Source organism: Ambystoma mexicanum, chromosome 3q, assembly GCF_040938575.1.
Source record: "Ambystoma mexicanum isolate Mex_15411 chromosome 3q, UKY_AmexF1_1, whole genome shotgun sequence".
Taxonomy (NCBI): Eukaryota; Metazoa; Chordata; class Amphibia; order Caudata; family Ambystomatidae; genus Ambystoma; species Ambystoma mexicanum.
In genome coordinates this window covers 1,231,456,731-1,231,475,141 of record NC_090926.1, presented here as the reverse complement: position 1 = coordinate 1,231,475,141, position 18,411 = coordinate 1,231,456,731, and the positions used below count along the sequence as shown (strand labels likewise).

General features: G+C 47.2%; 1 protein-coding gene across 2 annotated transcripts in view; it reads right to left on the bottom strand.

Annotated features, from left to right (window-relative positions):
* Positions 1 to 18,411, bottom strand: part of PLPPR2 (phospholipid phosphatase related 2) — a 109,747-nt gene that overhangs the window by 43,093 nt on the left and 48,243 nt on the right. For both annotated transcript variants that reach the window (XM_069604160.1, XM_069604159.1), the window contains exons 4-5: positions 1,590 to 1,710; positions 919 to 1,169 (exon numbers count right to left, since the gene is read on the bottom strand). In XM_069604160.1, the coding sequence (XP_069460261.1) occupies positions 919 to 1,169; positions 1,590 to 1,710 (372 nt within the window). The remainder of the gene's footprint in view (positions 1 to 918; positions 1,170 to 1,589; positions 1,711 to 18,411) is intronic.

Genomic DNA, 18,411 nt, shown 5'->3' with positions numbered 1-18,411 from the left:
TCATACTGGAAGGAGGAAGGGACTGTTCCCTTACTCATACTGTGAAGGAAGGAAGGGGAGTCGAGCATTCTACGGCCCAGAGAAAGTAAGGGGAAGTGAGCATTCTGTGCCCCAGGGGAAGGATGGCAAAGTGAGCATTATGTGCCCCATAGAGGAAGGAAGGGGAAGTGAGCATTCTGTGCCCCATAGAGGAAGGAAGGGGAAGTGAACAAGGAAGGGGACATGAGTGCTTTATGTCCCATACAGGAAGGAAGGGGAAGTGAGCATTATGTGCCCCATATAGGAAGGAAGGGGAAGTGAGCATTATGTGCCCCATAGAGAAAGGAAGGGGAAGTGAGCATTCTGTGCCCCATAGAGGAAGGAAGGGGACATGAGTGCTTTATGCCCCATAGAGGAAGTAAGGGGAATTGAGTTGTCTATGCCCCATAGAGGAAGGAAGGGGACATGAGTGCTTTGTGCCCCATAGAGGAAGTAAGGGGAATTGAGTTATCTATGCCCCATAGAGGAAGGAAGGGGACATGAGTGCTTTGTGCCCCATAAAGGAAGTAAGGGGAATTGAGTTGTCTATGCCCCGAAGGAGGAAGGAAGGGGAATTGAGTTGTCTATGCGCCACTGCATCATTGTCTTAGTGTTCTGTCTCTGTGCCTGTGCTAGGATATCCTGACATACATGTCATATCGGCAGGGGCGGGTGAGAGTGTTATGAGATTCTAAAATAAGTCTGGTTGGTCATGTACTCCACCCAGCGATCCTTATTCTGCCCACTTTACGTCGGAACCTGAGTCCAACCTTAGATAAGCCTAGCTCTTCCATAGCTGGGGAAGGTGTTTGGTTTGTTCATTTAGGTACACGTGTCAATATGTCACATCCAAGCCCTTATGAGTAAAGCCATTCAGTCTTGCCAGAGTCTGGCACTCACCACGGTGTAGATGGCGGAGTAGGCACTCAGAGCCGCATCTTTTGACGGGAAGGCTTTGCGAGCTGCTGTCACCAGCACCGGGTTCCCGGAGCAGGCCCGTTTCTCTGCCACATACTGCGTCGACGACTGGCAGCCCAGGGCGGTGTAGTTTGGCCGGCAGACGGTGAGAAAGTGAGGGGTTTGGTTGCCGGTGACCACCTGCCCGGCATTGGCAAAGATGGTAGTGGTGAAGAGACCGAAGGAATAAACACCTACAAGTGAGAGGAAGCATTACCCGGTGAGTACTAGGAGCATTGGCAGAGCTGTGTTAGGTCTCAGTGCAGGAATTTAAGGGCTGCTGCAGGGCAGGATTGAGGTGCACTAGCAGAGCTGTGGAAGGGTCCCAGTATTGAGATAGCACTGGTTGCTCCACGTTATACAGAGGAGCCACATAGTTGTGTGTGCGTCTTAAATACTGGAATAGCAAAGGTGTCTGCAGGTGATTATTGATGGGCATTGGCGAGGCAGTGTGTGGGTTTCAGCTCTGGATTAGCAGGGGTTACTGTGGGTCAGGGTTGGGATAGATTGTTAGAGCTGTATGTTGGTACCTACCCATGAAGCAAGGTTTGTGTGACCGGTGTCATCACCCCCCCTAGGTCGCTCCCCCCCAAATCTTTCCCCCGTTTCCTTACCCAGGAAGCGCACAATGCGCCGCAGCAGCGGGTTGAAGTAACAGCAGTCCCCAGAGATGATGGTCTTCTCTTCCCGCCAGTTGGATTGGAGGAAGAAAGCAGTCAGCTCGCCAATCAGGATCTAGGGGAGGGAAAAAAAGAAGAGAGCGACTTGAAGTGCACAGCTCATGAGGCAGCCATCTTTCAGTTGGTCTTGTTTACTGCGTGCTGTATCATTGAGGTCGTTGGCTGCCGGCAGAGGTGCCAATCAATGTACAGGTGCATCAAAACCCCAGAACAGGACCCTTTGTAGAGGGTGAGATAACTGCTGGAGCTTCTTAGCTCAGACTCTCGCCATAACATGGCTGCCCTCCTGTAATAAAACGCGGCACTATTCCTGGTTGTCTCCAAAGGACTGCCACATTGTCCATTTACTCCTGTGTCTGTTGTTCTCCTCTGCCCAGATAAACATTTAGGGATGGCTATTATTATTAAAGCACCTCCTAATTCCTTTAGCATTAGCACCCTACGAGTGTGAGCCAGCCAATCAGGAGACTGGAAACGCGGGCTGATACTCCCGGTCTAGCCGCCTTCCAATCCGCCTGATGGCTTTTTTCATGAAGGGCCGAAACGCACGAGTGTCGACATTGTCTTTTATCCAATCAATGTTTTGACATTTTATTAAATAACAGAGAGATGTGATGAAATGACTGATCTCAAGGGAAGATGAAAGATACGATGTCATAGAAAAGGGCTAGATGATGAGAGTGGTTTGTAAAAATCATGATATCGAAACAAATAGACACACCTCATGTCAAGGAAATTAGCTAGGTTTTGAAATATCATAGTCCTCGTTGAGACTTGTGACAGCAAGTTCTAAAAATGTGTAGCACTTTTACTAACCCCGTGTTTTGCACACGACTTGTATGAATGTATGTATTGTGGTTTTATATAATGAATAAGTCAGAAGAAATGTATATTTGCTGAATAAACAACAAATACATCATTTACAAATATTTTTCTATAGAAAATGTTTAGAGATTTTAATATACAGCAACAGTAGGAAGTAGCTGTAAGTTTCAAGTGTTTACCAATTGTTTGTAATCATTACAAGAATAAGAAGGAGAGGGTAGTGTGTTTCCTGTTGTGTTTCTTGTATGACAAATTCCTGTTTGAATACACACCCCCTGTAACAAAATCTGTTGAAGCACATCCAGCTCGCACTCATCCATCTCTTTTAGGATCTGTAAATGTTAAACAGCTTTTCTGAGTCTTTTGCGTGGTTCCCACTCAGCTCCATCAACAGCTGGATGTCGTCCGTGTAATTGGCAAACTGTATCTCCATGTGTTCCAACTGATCACAAAGGAGTCTGATGTAAACATGGCCGGCGGTGAACAGGCACATTGCGGAACCCCATAGTGTATTTCTGACAATTCCGAGGTGGCATTAACCCTAACAGACTCTGGACATTCTATTACTCAAGAAGGAGCTGATCCAATCAGTGACGTCCTCTGTACTGTTACGTGTAACTGTTAACGTTTCTGACAAACGTGTGTGGGCTAATAAATCGAAGGCTGCTGATAGGTCCAACAAGATCAGCAGTCCTGTCTTGCTTCTGTCAAGGGTGCCCAGCATCTGAGTTTGCAGGCCTAAGAGGGCGCTTTCAGCCCCGAGGTTACCTCAAAAGCCGGAATGTTTCTGGTGAAAGGTACCAGAGGCTTCTCGGTATTCTTGTAGTTGTGCGGCAGTGATTTTGTTCACAATCTTTAAAAGAAAAGGTGTATTGGTGATAGGCCTCAGATTAGATGCCTCCTTGGGGTTTACGCCAGGTGGGGTCACCAAGACTTCTTTGATAGCGTCAGGGAGAGGTTTATAAGAAAAGGAAGCATTAACGAAACTTACGAGAAAGGGGGTGAAGATTTTATATTTGCCAAGATGATTTTAGATGGTAGAACATCACCTGGGCAAGAGGTGGGGCGCATATTTTTTACAGTTCTTTCCATCTCTACCATAGCAATAGGTTTGAAATGGCATTTGGTTGTTTCCTTTCATTCCTCTCCAGCTGTTTGAGGTTCCTTTCCATACTTGTTGGTGATTGCATTGCCTGCTGTGTTGACCTTATCTGCGGAGGCTTCTTGGACTCTAGTGCAGTCCTCCTTATCTGTACAAACGGCCCTGACTTTACTGTACATTGGGGTTTTTCCAAATTCCTATAGATTTCAAAGAGGTTTTTTTTTTCATATTGTTATCTGCATTTTCAATTTGCTCATTGTAAAAACCCTTTTTCAAGATGGATGGGCAGGCTGATCTTGGCTACCCTGGGCCCCGCAGAGTCAAAAGTCTCTCTCACGTTTGGCTCCTCAAATGGGTGCCCCTGCTGTGCTGCGTGTCTGCGCTCTTAGCCGCGTGGGTGGCAACTGGGAGTGCACGCACAAAGACTGCTTGCTGGTGCCATGTGTTGCTACAGGGGTCGGTGGGTTCTCTGGATTTACTGTTTGTGGTCTTGTCTTTAATAGCCCATTGATGTACTCTGGCAATGGGTCTTCCATGTTGCTTTGGGATATTGCGCAATAGTCCTAGGTTCTAAATTCTCACTGTGTATTTACTCTTCTTGTTCAGTTTGTTGGTACTGAATGCCACACTTGATGTTGGTTTTGAGGTGCACCCTAGAAGACCTTGCAACCTTGGGGGTTGCTGATTAGCAGTAGCCCTACCGGTATGGGTGCTTCAGGAGAGGGGGGCCTGCACTGAGGTTCCCTCTGTGCACTCATTTTCTCATCTGATGAAAGGGGCGTCCCAGGAATAAGTTGCCAGTGACCACCTTAGACATTTTGTTCTGGAAATAGGCACAGCCACATAAAAGAAATTACACTGTTGTCCCCAGTTCTTGCCAAACCACGGTGGTCACAGCCTTCTTCGCGCTCTTTGGCCAGTCCATCCAGGGCCAAAGCATGAGGCAACTCTGCTCAAACTGAGGTCCGATGTCCACAAAGTTGCCAAAGAAGGCAAGACGGACCCGCAGGCGTTCCTAGGCGTCAGCATGTCCTACAACCTCACTGACCACGGGATTCTTGGCGGTGGTTCCCATTCCCTCCTGGTTCACATCTTCCCTCTTTGGCCAATCTCAACTACTCAGACTGCACCCTTCCCTCTCCAATTCTTTTTTGGCCTCACAAGGGTGCCCCTATTGCTACCCACGATGCCCCCTCCTTTAGATCATCAGCTGCCATGGCCTGCTCCACAGCTCCTATGTTGAAGACACACCCAACTCTGCCTACACAAAAGCAACAAGCAAAACCAGTGGCAAGCCCTATAAGCCGACCCCTCTTCCATCGGACCTGCAAAGGCAAGAGACCTTCTAAAAATCAATAGAAGCCAAGTGGAACTTCCGCATTTCAACCACAAATGCATCACCCACCTACCCAAACCCTTCCACTCGTCCTGGATTAGCCATTCACTCCCATCACCGAGGTAAGAAGCCTACAACTCACCCAAAACTCAGGGCTCGCATGAGTCTTAAACCAACCACCTTCCTCCCCTCGCAGGCCCTGTAACCGCAGGCTCCCGTGTCACCTTGAGGGCCTTTGCGTGTCTTCCCTCTTCCTTCCCCGTATCCCCGCTGACTGTGCCCTGTCTTTGGGGTTGGTCTGGTTTGGTAAAAAAAAACAACCTGGTGACGTATTTGTGCATTTGTAGGTTAATGGCCAGTAATAACAACACAACTGCGATGAACAGGTGCATTTGGTTGCCCACTGGGCACCGCTCCCTGGGACCAGGTCTTCCCAAATACTTTACATTCGCTAATGGAAAGCCCTTTAAAATGTCCCACTGGAGTAACTTTGCAAAGCGCGCGTGAACAGTACGGGGAGAGAACGCCATATCAGAAAAGTCTGCCGTCTAAACTAGACGAAGCATGAAAAATTCACGCAGGCCGACATACCAACATGAAAAATAAATGGAGAGAGAGACCAGTGTGTCATCCACTGCACAACGTCACACAGGGTTCCGGCCGCCACTTTTAACTATGTCGGCAGTAAACGGAAACATAGACTCTATTGCCTCTAGAAACAAGTGATATTATGTGTAGGGCTGGCGAAATGAGGACATTCCGTTCCGCCAGCGGTGGAAGCGAAACCTGGGTATCAAAAACAGTGGCGTGAAGTTTCTTGTGCTCTCTTGTGAACCAAAACTAGGTGCACCAAGTTTCTTGTGCGCTGAACGAACCTAACACGAATCGAAATGAGCGGCACAAAGTTTCTTGCGCAGCTACGCGAATCTCGTACGAATTGACCTAAAAGCTGTGCAAAGTTTCTCATGGCGCTGCATGAAACTAACACGAATCAAAAAGAGCGGCACAAAGTTTCTCCTGATGCTGCATGAACCTAGCAGGGTTCAAAAAAACATGCAAAGTTTCTCATGGCGCTGCATGAAACTAACACGAATCGAAACGAGCGGCACAAAGTTTCTTGCGCAGCTGCGTGAATCTAGTACGAATTGACCTAAAAGCTGTGCAAAGTTTCTCATGGCGCTGCATGGAACTAACACAAATCAAAAAGAGCGGCACAAAGTTTCTCCTGATGCTGCATGAACCTAGCAGGGTTCGAAAAAACATGCAAAGTTTCTCGTGGCGCTGCGCAAAACTAGCACAGATTGTTGAAAAACACGTTAAGTTTCTAGTGCCACTGCACTAAAATACTATGTATTGGAAAAGACCCAAACGAGACTAGTAAAGATCGAAAAAAGACCTGCATGAAGTTTCCTGTGTTGCGAGCCTAGCGCGGAACGAAAAAAGACCTGCATGAAGTTTCCTGCGTTGCGAGCCTAGCGCGGAACGAAAAAAGACCGGCATGAAGTTTCCTGCGTTGCGAGCCTTGCGCGGAACGAAAAAAGACCGGCATGAAGTTTCCTGCGTTGCGAGCCTAGCGCGGAGCGAAAAAAGACCTGCATGAAGTTTCCTGTGTTGCGAGCCTAGCGCGGAGCGAAAAAAGACCTGCATGAAGTTTCCTGTGTTGCGAGCCTAGCGCGGAGCGAAAAAAGACCTGCATGAAGTTTCCTGTGTTGCGAGCCTAGCGCGGAACGAAACAAGACGTGCATGAAGTTTCCTGTGTTGCGAGCCTAGCGCGGAACGAAAAAAGACCGGCATGAAGTTTCCTGTGTTGCGAGCCTAGCGCGGAGCGAAAAAAGACCTGCATGAAGTTTCCTGTGTTGCGAGCCTAGCGCGGAGCGAAAAAAGACCTGCATGAAGTTTCCTGTGTTGCGAGCCTAGCGCGGAGCGAAAAAAGACCTGCATGAAGTTTCCTGTGTTGCGAGCCTAGCGCGGAACGAAACAAGACCTGCATGAAGTTTCCTGTGTTGCGAGCCTAGCGCGGAACGAAAAAAGACCGGCATGAAGTTTCCTGTGTTGCGAGCCTAGCGCGGAGCGAAAAAAGACCTGCATGAAGTTTCCTGTGTTGCGAGCCTAGCGCGGAGCGAAAAAAGACCTGCATGAAGTTTCCTGTGTTGCGAGCCTAGCGCGGAACGAAACAAGACCTGCATGAAGTTTCCTGTGTTGCGAGCCTAGCGCGGAACGAAAAAAGACCGGCATGAAGTTTCCTGTGTTGCGAGCCTAGCGCGGAGCGAAAAAAGACCTGCATGAAGTTTCCTGTGTTGCGAGCCTAGCGCGGAACGAAAAAAGACCGGCATGAAGTTTCCTGTGTTGCGAGCCTAGCGCGGAGCGAAAAAAGACCTGCATGAAGTTTCCTGTGTTGCGAGCCTAGCGCGGAGCGAAAAAAGACCTGCATGAAGTTTCCTGTGTTGCGAGCCTAGCGCGGAGCGAAAAAAGACCTGCATGAAGTTTCCTGTGTTGCGAGCCTAGCGCGGAACGAAAAAAGACCGGCATGAAGTTTCCTGTGTTGCGAGCCTAGCGCGGAGCGAAAAAAGACCTGCATGAAGTTTCCTGTGTTGCGAGCCTAGCGCGGAACGAAAAAAGACCGGCATGAAGTTTCCTGTGTTGCGAGCCTAGCGCGGAGCGAAAAAAGACCTGCATGAAGTTTCCTGTGTTGCGAGCCTAGCGCGGAGCGAAAAAAGACCTGCATGAAGTTTCCTGTGTTGCGAGCCTAGCGCGGAGCGAAAAAAGACCTGCATGAAGTTTCCTGTGTTGCGAGCCTAGCGTGGAACGAAACAAGATCTGCATGAAGTTTCTCGTGACACTGACTCCCGCCCCCCCCCCAAAATTACGCCCATGCTCTCACGAATCAAAAAAAACATGCAGCGGTTCTCATGGCACTGCGAAACTCGCACGCTTTGGAAAAATCTGCGCAAACTAACACAGATGGAAAAATGCGACCCATGCAAAGTTTCTCGTTGAACCACACGAAACTCACATGGAAATAAACACCACGCTTTGCTCGAAACCTCACAAAACCGGGCGAAATGTCCGTGGCTGAGGAACCGCAATGCTGATTTCACGGAATGGGCAGAAGCGGATTCCAGTGGGGAAAGTTTCACTCACCCCAAATTACGGGCAGAGATATGCCAAACAACCTTTGCAGGACCAGAAATAGGCGCAGAGAACTGGCATCGAAGTGAATGAAGTAGCTAGGGGGACATTTCTATAGCAAGCAGAATTCGGTGCATTCCAGAGTGCCAGAATTACCCAAGAGCAATATAGCAGACAACGGCTCTTATAAGGGGCAACTCTCCAAATCCCTAACGCCCAACAGAAAAGAACCAAGGAAACAGCTTCCGTCCAGCAGCCACTAGTAGCAATAACACAGTAAAATCTGAAACTAAGCTGCAGGAAATGCACCGCTGCTGTGAAACAAGAGAAGGGGATACAGCAGGCTTCTGGCTCACAAGGGACTATCCCAAAAAAGAGCGAACCTTTCAGCGGAGCAGATCTTCAGTCTGCAAGACTAGTGACCCTGCTCACATACTTGACTGCTAACATGTCAGTAAGGTCGGAAAAGGGAACGCAAGTCTCTTGACTGGGCCCTTATGTGCTTCAGGCAAGTCTCTCGGCAGAGTCTTTAAGTGCTTCAATGGCTGTGCAAAGTAACGTGTCAGGAAGGTTGAAAACGGGAACGCAAGTCTCTTGGTTGGGTCTTTAGGTGCTTTAATGGCTCTGCGAGGTAACACGTCTTGGCTGGAGCCAGTGGCCATGGGGGTGGCAGCATGGGCTTAATGGCTGAGGATGTCTATGCTGTGTAACACAGTTCTCAATGTGTAGCTAGCAGTCCCTCTGCCTGGGTGTTGCCCTGTGTCATGAATGCTGTGCGCAGCGCATCAGAAGAGGAATGAACAGGTGGAACTTTTTGAGATGATAGGCTGTAGAGGAAATATGGGGGGGACCAAACACTTCAGCCTATCAAAATACTAACAAGGTTTCAGGGACAATCAAGATTCAAGGAAAACCAAAAAGAAACCGGCAGGTAGTTGTTGAGTGCCTGTGCAATGAGGGTGTCTATGCCTGTATGAGGTCAGACTGCTCTTAGGTCATTTACATTATTTCAAGAAGTGTCTTATGATGAGCGTTTTGTCAGTTAACTCTTCTCCAGGCTCCCTGTCATCCCTTTTGTTCTTGACTTTCCCTTTTTCCTTGCTCTCATTGCTTCACTCCTCTGCTCCATTCTCACGTCTTTCCTTTCCTCTCTTTGCAATCCTTCTCCCCTCTTCACCAGTTTCACCCCTTTATTTCCTCTTCTTCCATCTCTCCTCCTTCTCTACCATTCCTTCAGCCCTCTTCAGCATTCTCATGCTTGTCTTTCCCCTCCTTCCATGGCTCCTCTACCTTCTCTCATTCTTACCCCTGTCTTTCCTCTCCTCTTTTCAATCCTTCGCCCCTCTTCCCCAGTCTCACCCCTTTATTTCCTCTTCTTCCATCTCTCCTTTCCACCTTCTCTTCCCCTTCATCTCTATTCGCACCCATCTTTTCTTTCCTCTCCTCCTCTGCTCTCATTCCTTCACCCCTCTTCCACATTCTAACCTTCCACTTTCCTCTCCTCCTTTTCTCTCTCCTAATTTCTATCATTCATTCTTCTGTAACATCATCGTTTTCTGTCACTTTCTTGTGTTTCTTTCCTCCTTTTCATTCTCTTTCCATAGTTTTATCCCCAATGTATGCACCCCTCGACTCTGTTGAGACACTTATTTCCTACCCTTACTTTCTCTCTCAAGTTACCTTTTCTCGATTTAATTTGAATATATCACCACTTTTATTTCGCACTCTCTTGTCCTCTCCTACTTTTCCCTTCAGGCTCACTTGTTACTCTACTTCTTATCCCACCTGCCCCCTCACCTTACTACATCCCCTTGTTCCTTTCTCTGTTCTCGCACCTTTGGTTTCACTCCTTGGACAGGCCTGGTTTATTTATTTATTTATGCATTGTTTGTCGGATACACGTATCCGACAAACAATGAATAAATAAATAAATTAACCACGTCGTGGGCACAGTGGGAACAGACCACTACCCAGTTTATTTATTTATTTATGCGTTGTTTGTCGGATAACCATATCCGACAAACAATGCATAAATAAACAAGGTCTGTTCAATTGTGTGCTTGGTTCTTGAATCTGCAGCGCACAGCCCCCAGGTTCGCCAAGGGTCAAAGACACCTTAGTGACCTGGGGAGCGGGCATGATTCTGCCCACAGGCAACAAAGGAACTGTAACTTCCTCTCCTGACCCCTGTTGAGGGGTCAGGAGAGGAGGTTACAGCTTGGAGATGCTGCAGTGTGTTTCCTGCAGGCAGCTGTGACTGACAAAAGTGTCAGCCAGCCACAGCATCACTTATCGCGACACTGTGGCTGGATGGCACTCCTGTCAATCACAGCTGCCTGACTCAATCATGGTGGCAGGCTCATCTCCTATTGCGGCTGCGGCCGTGGTGGGATAATGACCCATCGTGGCATGGTGGGACTGAGGGCCCCAGCAGGGCCCCGGTTCAGCATCACTTTTTGGAGACTGCCGGGGCTCAGCCCCTGCAGGCCCTGACTCTCTTAAAGCACTGCTTAAGAGAGATATGCGGGAGAGTGACTGAAGACTTAACAAGCTCTATTATCTGGCCATGGATGGAGTAAGCTAAATTTGAGACAGACATGTGGGAGTCCCTTGTCTCACCTATAAGTAGCCCAGTCTGAGTTTGGGGCTGTAAGTGCTGGGGATACTCAAAGCACAAACAAAAATTCCAAGACACTTAAAGAAATAAAGAACATAAGGTCCAAAGAAGAGGATTTATAAAATAGTGGAAAGGCATTAATTGGAATGACAGAAAGATTGGATTAAATACGTTCAGCAATGTCATAAGTACCTTTTTGAAGAGAGTAGAAGGGGGATATTGTGACAGTCATTTTCCCCAGGTAACTCTATGGGAGGCAAGAGAAGAAAGGGACATCTTCTAAGAATCCTCTTGGGCCATTGAGTTGGAGCTGGACTCCCATATCAGGCACAAGTGTGCACACACTCGGCTAGAGTTAAGTTATTTATTTACGTATTTAATTCAGTTTCTAAGCTCGGTTCCGGGATTCGAACATCGGTTGCTCTGCTGGGTTTTGTTTCCAAGACCAGCGCGTTGCCCCTGTGCTATCCTCTGTTCAGAAGTTGGGAGATCCACGTGACTTAGAGGGATCAAGTTGCAGGTAGGAATCCCCTAACAGGTACCCACAGCTCCAGATACCCTGAAGTCTATCCCTCGGGCAAGATGGCCGAAAGAAGCGGGAACACTCGAAGCCAGAGAAGATGGCTCTGGGTGGAGGGTCGGGGGTCACTTTGTAATTCAATTGTAATTCTTCCTGGTGCATCGGGCCGGGGGGCACTGTGAGTCGCCGCCAGTGTTATGCTTTAGTAAAACATTTAATGGCTTAGTAGGGGTGGTGTTTGACCTTTTAAGGACACTCCCTGCCATCCCCAGCACGCATGCTCAGTGTATCTGCACCGATCTTTCAGTAAGGCCTCTCTGTGCATCTCGGGTCTGGGGGTGTAATGTGGCAGGGGCTGCATAGTTTACTTCCTGTTTTCTGATAGCATTCTGAGACATTCCACCTAGAGGGGAGTTCTGCAATACAGAGCAGTCACTCCACGCACTGGATACAGTGCAGGCATCTTAAAGGAATCCCAGAAGAAGGACCCATTGCACCTTAGGCCAGGCAGCTGGAAAATGAAAGATACCTTCTGCTGGATACATTGTAGCTATTGGGTCAGGCAGCCGGAATCTTAAAGATACCATCTGCTGGATACATTGTAGCGGTTGGGTCAGGCAGGTGGAATCTTAAAGATAGCATCTGCTGGATACATTGTAGCTATTGGGTCAGGCAGGCGGAATCTTAAAGATAGCATCTACTGGATACATTGTAGCGGTTGGGTCAGGCAGCCGGAATCTTAAAGATAGCATCTGCTGGATATATTGTAGCTGTAGGGTCAGGTAGGCAGAATCTTAAAGATAGCATCTGCTGGATACATTGTAGCTGTTGGGTCAGGCAGGCGGAATCTTAAAGATAGCATCTGCTGGATACATTGTAGCTGTTGGGTCAGGCAGGCGGAATCTTAAAGATAGCATCTACTGGATACATTGTAGCGGTTGGGTCAGGCAGCCGGAATCTTAAAGATAGCATCTGCTGGATACATTGTAGCTATTGGGTCAGGCAGGCAGAATCTTAAAGATAGCATCTGCTGGATACATTGTAGCTATTGGGTCAGGCAGGCAGAATCTTAAAGATAGCATCTGCTGGATACATTGTAGCTGTTGGGTCAGGCAGGCGGAATCTTAAAGATAGCATCTGCTGGATACATTGTAGCTATTGGGTCAGGCAGGCAGAATCTTAAAGATAGCATCTGCTGGATACATTGTAGCTGTTGGGTCAGGCAGACGGAATCTTAAAGATAGCATCTGCAGGATACATTGTAGCTGTTGGGTCAGGCAGCCGGAAACTGAAAGATACCATCTGCTGGATACATTGTAGCTGTTGTGTCAGTCAAGCAGTATCTTAAAGATAGTTTCTGCTGGATACATTGACGGTATTGGGTCAGGCAGGGAAATCTTAAAGATAGCATCTGCTGGATACATTGTAGCTGTAGGGTCAGGTAGGCAGAATCTTAAAGATAGCATCTGCTGGATACATTGTAGCTGTTGGGTCAGGCAGGCGGAATCTTAAAGATAGTATCTGCTGGATACATTGTAGCTATTGGGTCAAGCAGGCAGAATATTAAAGATAGCATCTGCTGGATACATTGTAGCTATTGGGTCAGGCAGGCGGAATCTTAAAGATAGCATCTGCTGGATACATTGTAGCTATTGGGTCAGGCAGCCGGAAACTGAAAGATACCATCTGCTGGATACATTGTAGCTGTTGGGTCAGGCAGGCGGAATCTTAAAGATACCATCTGCACGATACATCGTAGCTATTGGGTCAGGCAGGGGGAATCTCAAAGATAGCATCTGCTGGATACATTGTAGCTGTTGGGTCAGGCAGGCAGAATCTCAATGATAGCATCTGCTGGATACATTGTAGCTGTTGGGTCAGGCAGGCAGAATCTTAAAGATAGCATCTGCTGGATACATTGTAGCTGTTGGGTCAGGCAGGCGGAATCTTAAAGATAGCATCTGCTGGATACATTGTAGCTGTTGGGTCAGGCAGGCGGAATCTTAAAGATAGCATCTGCTGGATACATTGTAGCTGTTGGGTCAGGCAGGCGGAATCCTAAAGATAGCATCTGCTGGATACATTGTAGCTATTGGGTCAGGCAGGCAGAATCTTAAAGATAGCATCTGCTGGATACATTGTAGCTGTTGGGTCAGGCAGGCGGAATCTTAAAGATAGCATCTGCAGGATACATTGTAGCTATTGGGTCAGGCAGCCGGAAACTGAAAGATACCATCTGCTGGATACATTGTAGCTGTTGGGTCAGGCAGGCAGAATCTTAAAGATAGCATCTGCTGGATACATTGTAGCTATTGGGTCAGGCAGGCAGCATCTTAAAGATAGCATCTGCTGGATACACTGTAGCTATTGGGTCAGGCAGGCAGAATCTTAAAGATAGCATCTGCTGGATACATTGTAGCTGTTGGGTCAGGCAGGCGGAATCTTAAAGATAGCATCTGCTGGATACATCGTAGCTATTGGGTCAAGCAGGTGGAATCTTAAAGATAGCATCTGCTGGATACATTGTAGCTATTGGGTCAGGCAGCTGGAAACTGAAAGATTCCATCTGCTGGATACATTGTAGCTGTTGGGTCAGGCAGGCAGAATCTTAAAGATAGAATCTGCTGGATACATTGTAGCTATTGGGTAAGGCAGGGGGAACATTAAAGATACCATCTGCTGGATACATTGTAGCTGTTGAGTCAGACAGGCGGAATCTTAAAGATAGCATCTGCTGGATACATTGTAGCTGTTGAGTCAGGCAGGCGGAATCTTAAAGATAGCATCTGCTGGATACATCGTAGCTATTGGGTCAGGCAGGCGGAATCTTAAAGATAGCATCTGCTGGATACATTGTAGCTATTGGGTAAGGCAGGGGGAACATTAAAGATACCATCTGCTGGATACATTGTAGCTGTTGAGTCAGACAGGCGGAATCTTAAAGATAGCATCTGCTGGATACATTGTAGCTGTTGAGTCAGGCAGGCGGAATCTTAAAGATAGCATCTGCTGGATACATTGTAGCTATTGGGTAAGGCAGGGGGAACATTAAAGATACCATCTGCTGGATACATTGTAGCTGTTGAGTCAGACAGGCGGAATCTTAAAGATAGCATCTGCTGGATACATTGTAGCTGTTGAGTCAGGCAGGCGGAATCTTAAAGATAGCATCTGCTGGATACATCGTAGCTATTGGGTCAGGCAGGCGGAATCTTAAAGATAGCATCTGCTGGATACATCGTAGCTGTTGGGTCAGGCAGGCAGAATCTTAAAGATAGCATCTGCTGGATACATTGTAGCTATTGGGTCAGGCAGCTGGAACCTGAAAGATTCCATCTGCTGGATACATTGTAGCTATTGGGTCAGGCAGGCGGAATCTTAAAGATACCATCTGCTGGATACATCGTAGCTATTGGGTCAGGCAGGGGGAATCTTAAAGATAGCATCTGCTAGATACATCGTAGCTGTTGGGTCAGGCAGGCAGAATCTTAAAAATAGCATCTGCTGAAATACATTGTAGCTGTTGGGTCAGGCAGGCAGAATCTTAAAGATAGCATCTGCTGGATACATTGTAGCTGTTGGGTCAGGCAGGCGGAATCTTAAAGATAGTATCTGCTGGATACATCGTAGCTATTGGGTCAAGCAGGCAGAATCTTAAAGATAGCATCTGCTGGATACATTGTAGCTATTGGGTCAGGCAGGCGGAATCTTAAAGATAGCATCTGCAGGATACATTGTAGCTATTGGGTCAGGCAGCCGGAAACTGAAAGATACCATCTGCTGGATACATTGTAGCTGTTGGGTAAGGCAGGGGGAATCTTAAAGATACCATCTGCTGGATACATTGTAGCTGTTGAGTCAGGCAGGCGGAATCTTAAAGATACCATCTGCTGGTTACACTGTAGCTGTTGAGTCAGGCATGCGGATTCTTAAAGATACCATCTGCTGGATATATTGTAGCTGTTGAGTCAGGCAGGCGGAATCTTAAAGATAGCATCTGCTGGATACGTTGTAGCTATTGGGTCAGGCAGCCGGAAACTGAAAGATACCATCTGCTGGATACATTGTAGCAGTTGGGTCAGGCAGGCGGAATCTTAAAGATAGTAACTGCTGGATACCTCGTAGCTATTGGGTCAAGCAGGTGGAATCTTAAAGATACCATCTGCTGGATACATCGTAGCTATTGGGTCAGGCAGGGGGAATCTTAAAGATAGCATCTGCTAGATACATTGTAGCTGTTGGGTCAGGCAGGCAGAATCTTAAAGATAGCATCTGCTGGATACATTGTAGCTGTTGGGTCAGGCAGGCAGAATCTTAAAAATAGCATCTGCTGGATACATTGTAGCTGTTGGGTCAGGCAGGCGGAGTCTTAAAGATAGCATCTGCTGGATACATTGTAGCTGTTGGGTCAGGCAGGCGGAATCCTAAAGATAGCATCTGCTGGATACATTGTAGCTATTGGGTCAGGCAGGCAGAATCTTAAAGATAGCATCTGCTGGATACATTGTAGCTGTTGGGTCAGGCAGGCGGAATCTTAAAGATAGTATCTGCTGGATACATCGTAGCTATTGGGTCAAGCAGGCAGAATCTTAAAGATAGCATCTACTGGATACATTGTAGCTCTTGGGTCAGGCAGGCGGAATCTTAAAGATAGCATCTGCAGGATACATTGTAGCTATTGGGTCAGGCAGCCGGAAACTGAAAGATACCATCTGCTGGATACATTGTAGCTGTTGGGTAAGGCAGGGGGAATCTTAAAGATACCATCTGCTGGATACATTGTAGCTGTTGAGTCAGGCAGGCGGAATCTTAAAGATACCATCTGCTGGATACATTGTAGCTGTTGAGTCAGGCATGCGGATTCTTAAAGATACCATCTGCTGGATATATTGTAGCTGTTGAGTCAGGCAAGCGGAATCTTAAAGATAGCATCTGCTGGATACATTGTAGCTATTGGGTCAGGCAGCCGGAAACTGAAAGATACAATCTGCTGGATACATTGTAGCTGTTGGGTCAGGCAGGCAGAATCTTAAAGATAGCATCTGCTGGATACATTGTAGCTATTGGGTCAGGCAGGCAGAATCTTAAAGATAGCATCCGCTGGATACACTGTAGCTATTGGGTCAGGCAGGCAGAATCTTCAAGATAGCATCTGCTGGATACATTGTAGCAGTTGGGTCAGGGAGGCGGAATCTTAAAGATAGTATCTGCTGGATACATCGTAGCTATTGGGTCAAGCAGGTGGAATCTTAAAGATAGCATCTGCTGGATACATTGTAGCTATTGGGTCAGGCAGCTGGAAACTGAAAGATTCCATCTGCTGGATACATTGTAGCTGTTGGGTCAGGCAGGCAGAATCTTAAAGATAGCATCTGCTGGATACATTGTAGCTGTTGGGTAAGGCAGGGGGAATCTTAAAGATACCATCTGCTGGATACATTGTAGCTGTTGAGTCAGGCAGGCGGAATCTTAAAGACAGCATCTGCTGGATACATTGTAGCTGTTGAGTCAGGCAGGCGGAATCTTAAAGATACCATCTGCTGGATACATCGTAGCTATTGGGTCAGGCAGGCGGAATCTTAAAGATAGCATCTGCTGGATACATCGTAGCTGTTGGGTCAGGCAGGCAGAATCTTAAAGATAGCATCTGCTGGATACATCGTAGCTATTGGGTCAGGCAGCCGGAAACTGAAAGATACCATCTGCTGGATACATTGTAGCTGTTGGGTCAGGCAGGCAGAATCTTAAAGATAGCATCTGCTGGATACATTGTAGCTGTTGGGTCAGGCAGGCAGAACCTTAAAGATAGCATCTGCTGGATACATTCTAGCTGTTGGGTCAGGCAGGCGGAATCTTAAAGATAGTATCTGCTGGATACATCGTAGCTATTGGGTCAGGCAGGCGGAATCTTAAAGATAGCATCTGCTGGATACATTGTAGCTGTTGAGTCAGGCAGGCGGACTCTTAAAGATACCATCTGCTGGATACATTGTAGCTGTTGAGTCAGGCAGGCGGAATCTTAAAGACAGCATCTGCTGGATACACTGTAGCTATTGGGTCAGGCAGGCAGAATCTTAAAGATAGCATCTGCTGGATACATTCTAGCTGTTGAGTCAGGCAGACGGAATCTTAAAGATAGCATCTGCTGGATACATTGTAGCTGTTGAATCAGGCAGGCGGAATCTTAAAGATAGCATCTGCTGGACACATTGTAGCTGTTGAGTCAGGCAGACGGAATCTTAAAGATAGCATCTGCTGGATACATCGTAGCTATTGGGTCAGGCAGGCGGAATCTTAAAGATAGCATCTGCTGGATACATCGTAGCTGTTGGGTCAGGCAGGCAGAATCTTAAAGATAGCATCTGCTGGATACATTGTAGCTATAGGGTCAGGCAGCTGGAAACTGAAAGATTCCATCTGCTGGATACATTGTAGCTATTGGGTCATGCAGGCAGAATCCTAAAGATAGCATCTGCTGGATACATTGTAGCTATTGGGTCAGGCAGCTGGAAACTGAAAGATTCCATCTGCTGGATACATTGTAGCTATTGGGTCATGCAGGCAGAATCTTAAAGATAGCATCTGCTGGATACATTGTAGCTGTTGAGACAGGCAGGTGGAATCTTAAAGATAGTATCTGCTGGATACATTGTAGCTATTGGGTCAGGCAGCCGGAAACTGAAAGATACCATCTGCTGGATACATTGTAGCTGTTGAGTCAGGCAGGCGGAATCTTAAAGATACCATCTGCTGGATATATTGTAGCTATTGGGTCATGCAGGCAGAATCCTAAAGATAGCATCTGCTGGATACATTGTAGCTGTTGAGTCATGCAGGCGGAATCTTAAAGATAGCATCTGCTGGATACATTGTAGCTATTGGGTCATGCAGGCAGAATCTTAAAGATACCATCTGCTGGATATATTGTAGCTGTTGAGTCAGGCAGGCGGAATCTTAAAGATACCATCTGCTGGATATATTGTAGCTATTGGGTCATGCAGGCAGAATCCTAAAGATAGCATCTGCTGGATACATTGTAGCTGTTGAGTCAGGCATGCGGAATCTTAAAGATAGCATCTGCTGGATACATTGTAGCTATTGGGTCAGGCAGCCGGAAACTGAAAGATACCATCTGCTGGATACATTGTAGCTGTTGGGTCAGACAGGCAGAATCTTAAAGATACCATCTGCTGGATACATTGTAGCTATTGGGTCAGGCAGCCGGAA